This window comes from Salvelinus sp. IW2-2015, linkage group LG6.2 (genome assembly GCF_002910315.2).
Source record: "Salvelinus sp. IW2-2015 linkage group LG6.2, ASM291031v2, whole genome shotgun sequence".
In the NCBI taxonomy this organism is placed as follows: Eukaryota; Metazoa; Chordata; class Actinopteri; order Salmoniformes; family Salmonidae; genus Salvelinus; species Salvelinus sp. IW2-2015.
The window spans coordinates 293,778-304,432 of record NC_036846.1 but is presented as its reverse complement, the minus strand read 5'-3'; the positions used below and the strand labels follow the sequence as shown (position 1 = coordinate 304,432).

At 41.4% G+C, this 10,655-nt stretch overlaps 2 protein-coding genes across 2 annotated transcripts; both read left to right on the top strand.

The window, feature by feature from the left end:
• Nucleotides 1-603: 603 nt before the first annotated feature.
• LOC111965464 (protocadherin alpha-3-like) lies at nt 604-2,757 on the top strand. The gene has a single exon (XM_023989648.1). The coding sequence runs from the start codon at nt 604-606 to the stop codon at nt 2,755-2,757; it is 2,154 nt and encodes a 717-aa protein (XP_023845416.1).
• Nucleotides 2,758-2,875: 118 nt separating this feature from the next.
• On the top strand, nt 2,876-10,653 carry LOC111965463 (protocadherin gamma-C3-like; the record flags this gene model as incomplete). The annotated part of the gene is made up of 2 exons (XM_023989647.2): nt 2,876-2,886; nt 9,495-10,653. Coding segments are annotated over exons 1-2 (1,170 nt in total), but the record flags the coding sequence as incomplete, so codon positions are not given.
• Nucleotides 10,654-10,655: the final 2 nt, after the last annotated feature.

Sequence of the window (10,655 nt, the reverse complement as noted above, 5' to 3'; positions counted from 1 at the left end):
TATAACCGGGACGATAAGGACACTTCGGTCATTCACAGAGACAGAGAGGCTGAGCATAAACTGGTCATACTGGTAAAAGACAATGGGAACGTTTCACTGTCAGCAACAGCTACTGTGATATTAATGTGTGGAGCCCAAAGAGGCTTTTGCTGCTTCTGATGTTAAAAGTCAGTAAAACGAAGAGGAGAACAGCGTTACATTTTATTTGATCATTACTTTGGGTTCAGTTTCAACGCTTTTTCTCATCAGATCATCGTGTTGATTGTAATGCAGTGCTCCAAACCCCACAGACTATTCCTCCAAGTATTTACAAGATGGAATAACGACGGACACTGTGCCACAGCATCCAGTACAGATCCGGAGACATCGGTACATGTTAGTTGGACCCAGAATGAGTATAGGTTCTACTATGTCCCGGGCAGCAATGGAAATACTCTAGTGATACCTGAAAACAGGAGGAGCTTCTGAGAGGTAAGAAGTTAAATACGTTTCTATAATACTAACAGTTAGCTGTGCTGTCCTGAGATTGGAAACTGCCATAATATTATTTCATGTGTATAATGTGTCAAGATATGTGTTTAGTAAAAGGGTAAGTAATATTGGATGAAACATGATTTCATAACATCGTTTCATCGCAGTAAGCTTGCTGGCTCTTTCGCAGCCACATGCCTTCAGTGTGTCGCTGTCCACGCTGTGGTGTTGAAACGTTATTTTGTTCATGAGAACCCGCTGGAGATACATTATGTCGCGGTGGAGGTGTTAGATGTGAACGACCATTCTCCCAGCTTTCCCGAGACAGAGAAACGGTTAGAGATGTCAGAATCTGCGTTGCAGGGGACGCGATTTCAGCTGCACGCTGCAGACGACCCAGACAGTGGCCAATATTCAGTTCAACAATATAAACTCAGTCAGAATGATCATTTCCGTTTGGAAGTTAAAGATAGAGGTGATGACCGCAAAACACCTATTTTGGTTTTACAAAAAACACTGGATAGGGAGGCTTTAAAAAGCCATAAGCTAATTCTCACAGCCCTTGACGGTGGGAAACCTCCTAGGTCTGGAGAAATTAGAATAACTGTAGACGTGTCAGATGTTAACGATAACGCCCCAGTCTTTACAAAGGACGTATACTCAGTATTGCTGAATGAAAACGCTCCTTTAGGCACGACCGTGATACAGGTTAATGCCACTGATTTGGACGAGGGTTCTAATGGTGAAGTCATCTATTCTTTTGCCAATGACGTGCAAGGGAAGGTGCGGAAACGTTTCGACTTAAACCCGAAAACTGGTGAAATAATTGTAACAGGAGTTATAGATTATGAAGAAATTAAAATATATGAAATTGATATTCAGGCATCAGACAAGGGCACAGCTGCATTGACAACTGAAAAAAGTGTTATAATCAAAATAGTTGACGTTAATGACAATGCACCTGAGATAGTGGTGACATCATTTGCTAACGCAATCCCCGAAGATTCTAGACCCGGAACCACTGTAGCACTAATCAATGTTAATGACTTGGACTCTGGTCTCAATGGAAAAGTTCTGTCTTCTATAAGTGAGGGCGTTCCGTTCACTCTAACGCCGTCTTTACAGGACAACATGTACTCTGTAGTCACCAAGTCACCACTGGATAGAGAGAAACAGTCTGAATATGATCTAACAATAGTAGCCAAAGACGCAGGGGAACCGTCCTTGTCATCTGTAAAGACTRTCAGCGTTGTTGTATCAGATGTGAATGATAACAGTCCAGAGTTTTCACTGAGTCCTTATGCTTTCTATGTCACTGAGAATAACHWCCCMGGCGSCTCAGTATTTTCMGTSAGTGCSTCAGATCVTGACWTRAATGAAAACGCWCTKATTTCATATCATATTHYSAGARRYRGYGRYGANRWDAACAAATKGKYATCTTTTCTMAACATAAAYYCDGAAAATGGGAACRTWTTKGCGCWAAAAAGCTTTGACTTTGAAACTTTAAAAACGTTCCAATTCCAAGTTGTAGCTACAGACTCTGGAACTCCGTCACAATGCAGAAACGTCACAATAAACGTGTTCATTCTCGATCAGAATGACAACGCTCCAGTGATCTTGTATCCAGTCAGCGCTAACAGTTCCGCTGAAGGTGTGGAGGAGATTCCCCGCAATGTGAACGCAGGCCRTTTGGTGACTAAAGTGAGAGCCTATGACGCTGATATAGGATATAACGGCTGGTTATTATTTTCRCTGCAGGAAGTTACTGACCACAGTCTCTTTGCTTTGGACCGCTATACAGGACAGATAAGGACACTTCGGTCATTCACAGAGACAGACGAGGCTGAGCATAAACTGGTCATACTGGTAAAAGACAATGGGAACGTTTCACTKTCAGCAACAGCTACTGTGATTATCAAGGTTGTGGAGCCCAAAGAGGCTTTTGCAGCTTCTGATGTTAAAAGTTCAGTAAAAGACGAGGAGGAGAACAGCGTTACATTTTATTTGATCATTACTTTGGGGTCAGTTTCAACGCTTTTTCTCATCAGTATCGTCGTGTTGATTGTAATGCAGTGCTCCAAACCCACAGACTATTCCTCCAAGTATTTACAAGATGTGAATAACGACGGGACACTGTGCCACAGCATCCAGTACAGATCCGGAGACAAACGGTACATGTTAGTTGGACCCAGAATGAGTATAGGTTCTACTATTGTCCCGGGCAGCAATGGGAATACTCTAGTGCTACCTGAACACAGAAGAGCTTCTGGAGAGGTAAGAAGTTAAATACGATTCTAAATATTAACCGTTTGCTGCTGCTCTCACTGAGCTTGGAAATTCTATATGTTATTATTTCATAGTGTATATATGTGTCAAATTACTCATTGTGGTCACTAAAGATCCCATGGCTCTTACGTAAGAGTACTAACCCCGGTGTGGCGGCTAAACTTCCAATATGGCCCTTATACCATAATGGTCACCTAATCATCCCCAGCTTCCAATTGGCTTATTCATCCTTCCTCCTCTCCCCTGTAAGTATTCCCCAGGCCGTTGCTGTCAATGAGAATGTGTTCTCAGTCAACTTACTTGGTAAAATAAACATATATATATTTTTATGGCAACATGATATCATAGGAACACGTCATCCTGGAACGTTTTTTAATTAACATGTAAATGTCAGAGCAGCTGACATTTTTGTCAGTACATTGCAGTCAATGGGAACAGATGAGTGTCACAGGGTTTTATGTTTTTCTCAGTACATTGCAGTCAATGGGAAAAGATTAGTCTCACAGCGTTTATGTTTTTCTCAATACTTTGCAGTCAATGGGAAAATATGAGGTTCACAGGGTTGATGTTTATTTCATTACATCTCAACTGCAAGATCATTGTGTACAATTGAGGTAAACAATGCTTTTGGGTTGATTGACTTGAAATTTCATATGCTGGGTCATGGCAGTCCCCCGGTCACAAATATGCACAATTTGGGAAGATTAAACCTTTTTAACCTTTCAAAACCTTCACGCCGAATTAAGTCACTTTCTTATGTCTTATTGACATACGATTAAATTGGTTGAGGCTTATCTTTTCCCATTGACTGCTATGTGTTGACATAAGCTTCAACCCTGTGACACTCATCTTTTCACATTGATTGCAAAGTATTGACATAAACGTCAAGCCTGTGACACTCATCTTTCCCATTGACTGCAATGCATTAGCATAAACGTCAACCCTGTGTCATAATTTTCTATTGAATGTCAACCCTGTGACACTCATCTTTTCCCATTGACTGCAATTAATTGAGAAAACATCAACCATGTGGCACTCACCTTTTCCCATTGACTGCAATATATTGAGAGAAAAATCTACCCTGTGACACTCATCTTTTCCCATTGACTGCAATGTATTAGCATGAACGTCAACCCTGTGGCATCTTTTTCTACTGAATGTCAACCCTGTGAGAATCATCTTTTCCATTGACTGCAATGTACTGAGAAAAACATAAACCCTGGGACACTCATATTTTCCAATTGATGGCAATGTACTGAGAAAAACAAATCCTGGGACACTCATATTTTCCAATTGACGGCAATGTACTGATAAAAACATAAATCCTGGGACACTCATCTTTTCCAATTGACAGCAATGTACTCAGAAAAATATCAACCTTGTGACACATCTTTTCCCATTGACTGCAATGTATTGAGCAAAACTTCAGCTGCCCTGACAGTTTACCTTTTTGTAAAAACGTGCCAGGATTATGTTTTCAGGCTGATAGTGGGCTGCAAATGTTATGTTGTCGATTAAGAGGGTTGTCCTAGAGCCATATATAGAGAGAGTTAGGCCAATACGATTGAACGTTCCGAGAGCGCCACTTTCTCCTCCATAGATGCGGTAAAGGAGTCTATGGAATGCAGACCTTTCCATTGACCAGATTGGCGCACATTCAACAAATCTGATCTAACAAAGTAGATATTCCTCAAATCCATCATGATTGATGTATTGTAACAGGCCCACAATGTGGTTACTTAAGTCTGATAGGGATATATTTGGCTGTTTTCACTGCACAACATTTATAAGTTGTCCCTTTTCAGGTTTAGAAGAAGTGACTGCTAAATGCTAACTACTGTTTGTATAAGTTGGTGAGCATGGCAATTCCCCAAACGTTTTCATTATAAGGACACAGGACAAGACCCAAATGCAGACGCAGGAGAAAGATGGTTAGAGTCTCTGATATTTATTAATAGACAAGGGGCCGGCAAGAGGCAGGTCGAGGACAGGCAGAAGTTTGTAAACTAGGTCAGAGTCAGATGGGTACAGGACGGCAGGCAGGCTCAAGGGCAGGGCAGGCAGAATGGTATGGCAGGCGGGCTCAGGGTCAGGGCAGGCAGAAAAGGTCGGAACTGGGAGGACTAGAAAACAGGGACTAGAAAAACAGGAGTACGGAAAAACACGCAGGTAGGCTTGACGAGACAAGACGAACTGGCATCAGACAAACAGAAACCACCAGCATAAAAAGACAGGGGATAATGGGAACAAATGGGAGACACCTGGTGGGGGGTGGAGACAAGCACAAGACAGGTGAAACAGATCAGGGTGTGACGTCCGTGGCAATTCCATTGTTTTGGTCGAGTTCGATTGACCTCTTTACAACATCGATAACGTCGCTAAGTGATAATTGACACCTCCGCGCTGTGCTGTTTATTTCTGATAGTTTTCAAAACCTATGAAGATGTCTACTGAAAGCAGATATGCAATTTGTTGACATTACAACGCAGTAAAAACTTGGATACACATTATCCCAAATGCTAAYGTAAAAAAACATCTGTTGAATTCGCTGCATTGTTTTGCGTGTTTACAGCGGGTCATTGTTACATCACCAACATTTTAAGAATAAAGTTCTGTATGGGCGCTAATATGGTGGCCGTTCTAAAAAGCTGGCCTAACTCTCTATATATACACTACCGGTAAAAAGTTTAAGAACACCTTCTCATTCAAGGGTTTTTCTTTATTTTTTTTCTTTATTTTTTAAATTATTTTCTATACTGTAGAATAATAGTGAAGACACCAAACTATGAAAAAACACATAAGGAATCATGTAGTAACCTAACAAGTGTTAAACAAATCAAAATATATTTAACATTTTAGATTCTTCAAAGTAGCCACCCTCTGCCTTGATGACAGCTTTGCACACTCTTGGAATTCTCTCAACCAGCCTCACCTGGAATGCTTTTACAACAGTCTTGAAGGAGTTYCCACATATGCTGAGCACTTGTTGGCTTCTTTTCCTTCACTCTGTGGTCCAACTCATCCCAAACCATCTCAATTGGGTTGAGGTCGGGTGATTTTGGAGGCCAGGTCATCTGATGCAGCACTCCATCATTCTCATTCTTGGTCAAATAGCCCTTAAACAGCCTGAAGGTGTGTTGGGTCATTGTCCTGTTGAAAAACAAATGATAGTCCCACTAAGTGCAAACCAGATGGGATGGTGTTTCGCTGCAGAATGCTGTGGTAGCCATGCTGGTTAAGTGTGCCTTGAATTCTAAATAAATCACCAACAGTGTCACCAGCAAAGCACCCCCACACCATCCCACCTCCTCCTCCATGCTTCATGGTGGGAACCACATTATGCGGAGATCATCCAGTCACCTACTCTGCATCTCACAAAGACACGCTGTTGGAACAAAAAAAATCACAAATTTGGACTCATCAGACCAAAGGACAGATTTCCACCGGTCTAATGTCCATTGTTCGTGTTTCTTGGCCCAAGCAAGTCTCTTCTTATTGGTGTACTTTAGTAGTGGTTTCTTTGCAGCAATTTGACCATGAAGGCCTGATTCAGTCTCCTCTGAATCAAATCAAATCAAATCTATTTATAAAGCCCTTCTTACATCAGCTGATGTCACAAAGTTCTGTACAGAAACCCAGCCTAAAACCCCAAACAGCAAGCAATGCAGGTTTAGAAGCACGGTGGCTAGGAAAAACTCCCTAGAAAGGCCAGAATCTAGGAAGAAACCTAGAGAGGAACCAGGCTATGAGGGGTGGCCAGTCCTCTTCTGGCTATGCTGGGTGGAGATTATAACAGAACATGGCCAATATGTTAAAATGTTCATAGATGACCAGCAGGGTCAAATAATAATAATCACAGTGGTTGTAGAGGGTGCAACAGGTCAGCACCTCAGGAGTAAATGTCAGTTGGCTTTTCATAGCTGATCATTCAGAGTATCTCTACCGCTCCTGCTGTCTCTGAACAGTTGATGTTGAGATGTGTCTGTGACTTGAACTCTGAAGCGTTTATTTGGGCTGCAATTTCTGAGGCTGGTAACGCTAATGAACTTATCCTCTGCAGCAGTCTTCCTTTCCTGTGACGGTCCACATGAGAGCCAGTTTCATCATAGCGCTTGATGGTTTTTGTGACTGCACTTGAAGAAACGTTCAAAGTTCTTGAAATTTTCTTATGCCTTAAAGTAATGATGGACTGTCATTTCTCTTTGCTTATTTGAGCTGTTCTTGCCATAATATGGACTTGGTCTTTTACCAAATAGCGCTATCTTCTGTACACCACCCCTACCTTGTCACAACACAGCTAATTGGCTTAAACRCATTAAGAAGGAAAGATATTACACAAATTAACGTTTAAGAAGGCACACCTGTTAATTGAAATGCATTCCAGGTGACTACCTCATGAAGCTGGTTGAGAGAACGCCAAGAGTGTGCAAAGCTGTCATCAAGGCAAAGGGTGGCTCTTTGAAGAATCTCAAATATTACATATATTTGACTTTGTTAACACTTTTTGGTTACTACATGATTCCATTATGTTATTCATAGTTTTGATGTCTTCACTAGTGAAGAAAATAGTAAAAAATATATTTTAAAACTTGAATGAGTAGGTGTTTGACGGTAGTGTATAATGGTTGTGGTTTAGCATATAGATGAAACATGATTTCACAACATCACTCATGAAAGTTGCTAGCCGGCTCATTTGCAGCCACAGCTTAACCTCCTGTTGTGTTCGTTTCATGTGAATTAATTCTGTGTCCCGGTCCAAAATGACCGCTCCATTATTGCTGATTACAAACCATAATAATACATATACTATTACCTAATGTTGTGTTCGATCTTTTTATCAACTTAAGTTCTTGTGAACATTACAATTTTTGAACTTCTTTTTGCGATGTATGGCCTGTAGGCCTCTTTACTGAGCTCATACAACTCATTTTGAGTTAAAAAAAAGCATAATGTATGGATATTTAGACTATAACAAATACTCAGATGAAACATATTGTACTATTTATCACAGACTACTTTGTGTCAAATTTAACAAGGACTCTCTCCTCCTCACCAGTGTCATGATCAAGGATATGACAAGAGCCTTCACATACAGTGTATCGTTGGTCATTGTGCTGCCACAGAATGAATTGTGAGCAAGGCCTCAAAAAAGCTTTATATACCAGAGTGCGAGAAAAGTTATATATATTATTGAAACAATGTTGCGATTGTTTGTGAGAATGCCAACAGGTGTGGTCCCGTGGGGGAAGATTCTATGGGGAAAAGTGTCCCGTGGGGTTGCCTGGAAGCCAAGAAGGGGAGTGAGGTGTGTGTGTTGTGTGTGTGGTGTGTGTGTGTGTGTGTGTGGGTGTGGTGTGTGTGTGTGTGTGTGGTGGTGTGTGTGTGTGTGTGTGTGTGTGTTGGGTGTGTGGTGTGTGTGTGTGTGTTCAAACACATATTGCAGTGGGCGGTTCTGGAGAGGAAGTGTGTCCATCTGATGAATGGGCATGTGCCTGAACTCAATTTTATACACTAATTGTAGTCTCACCCAGTCATTTTGGACCGGGAACACCACAGGTGTACAAAAGTTAAATAAAACACCCAAAATGTTATGAAAATCATCCAAATGTATTTTGTTTGTTCAGATGCCCTGTGTGGACAAAGTCATGGAACCTTATGACAATCAGATTAAATGAACTACATTTTTCAGGGAGAAAACTTGTAAATCGGGCCGAACCACTGGTCGCAGTCCACTACAATAGTGCTGAAATGCTGTTTATTTCAACGCGATGTTTGTCTGGTGAAGGTCTGGCAAAAAGTGATGACATATAGGCCTACATGCATGTCAAGTTGATATTATACACATCTAGATGTGTATAAGAGACAGCATATAGGCCTACATGCATGTCAAGTTGATATGCTCTTCATTTATATAAATATATCTCAATATTTTCTTCAGTCGGGGTGGGACGCTTGTTACACACTCCAGTAAATGAGGTCCCGGGCTATGCATCATGGTTTGTAGACCTCAGTCAACTGTATTCCGACTTTCTTAATCCACACAACTTTTTCAGTACGGTTTTATGCGATTTGTATTTTTATTATATACCATGAATAAGCTTGAACGATAGTGCACTCTGAGATAGAATCGCATGGTGTCAGTACACAACTAGAATAACGCTCCTGGTAGACTTCCACTCGTCATACTTTTGAGTACACCCCCTTGCTGGTTTCGTATCTTATTCAGTCGCCGGAAGAACACAGTCGTGAGCTTCGTGGGGAGAATAAGATTTCAATTATATATTCTGAGAACACTATTGGATAATGAGCTTTGGTCCTATCCGAATATAATGAATAGACAACTGTCAYCAATGGAGGAATAGTGGAAGTGCTGTGGATTATTGTTATTTATCTTGAAAACATGGAACAAAGAGGATGCCGGGCATGGCTGGAGCGACGGCAATGGGTTGTGTTCATGGTTGCTTTGGTTCTCTTTTGGAGCGGGACTTCAGCTCAGATAARATACTCCATCTCTGAAGAGCTTAAGGAAGGAACTGTCGTTGGGAATATAGCTAAGGATTTGGGTATAGAGCTAAGCACATTGAAGGAAAGGGGATTTCGAATCGTATCTGGCTCGACTGATCCCCTTTTCCAGGTAAACCAGAATGACGGCATCTTGTACGTGAACCAAAAAATAGACCGAGAGGAGGTGTGTGAACGGAGCAGCGTGTGTTTGATCAACCTGAAAACCGTTCTAGAGAACCCGCTGGAGATACATTATGTCGNGGCATCTTGTATGTGAATCGAAAAATAGACCGAGAGGAGGTGTGTGAACGGAGCAGCGTGTGTTTGATCAACCTGAAAACCGTTCTAGAGAACCCGCTGGAGATCCATTATGTCGCRGTGGAGGTGTTAGATGTGAACGACCATTCTCCCAGCTTTCCAGATAAAGAGAAACGGTTAGAGATTTCAGAGTCCGTGTTACCAGGCGTGAGATTTCAGCTACAAGCTGCATTCGATCCAGATAGCGGACAATACTCTGTTCAACAATATAAACTTAGTCATAATGAGCATTTTCGTCTGGAAATTAAGGACCGAGGCAAGGATGCGAAAACTCCTGTTTTGAATCTACTGAAGCCGCTAGATAGAGAGAATACAGGGAGCCATAGATTACTACTTACGGCCATTGATGGCGGAAAACCTCCAAGGTCTGGGACTATAGAAATAATTGTGGACGTTTTAGATGTAAATGATAATATGCCTGTTTTCACTAAAGAGTCATACACTGCAAAACTGAATGAAAATTCTCCAATTGGCTCAAAAGTTGTACAGGTAAATGCTACGGATTTAGACGAAGGTTCAAATGGTGAGGTAGTTTACTCCTTCGGTAATAATGTGAACAGGAAATTACGTGAGCTTTTCGATGTGGATATCAACACCGGTGAAATAACTGTAAAAGGAAGGATCGATTTTGAGATAGAAGACAGCTATGACATTGATATTCAGGCATCTGATAAGGGATCTGCTCCTTTTAAAACGGACAAAAGTGTCATTGTAAATATTGTTGACCTGAACGACAACGCACCTGAGATAGAAGTGACATCATTTTCTAACGCAATCCCCGAAGATTCTAGACCCGGAACCACGGTCGCGCTAATCAGTGTAAATGACTTGGACTCTGGTCTCAATGGAAAAGTTATGTGTTCTATAAGTGAGGGCGTCCCGTTCACTCTAACGCCGTCATTACAGGACAACATGTACTCTGTAGTCACCAAGTCACCACTAGATAGGGAGAAACAGTCTGAATATGATCTAACAATAGTAGCCAAAGACGCAGGGGAACCGTCCTTGTCATCTGTAAAGACTATCAGCGTTGTTGTATCAGATGTGAATGATAACAGTCCAGAGTTTTCACTGAG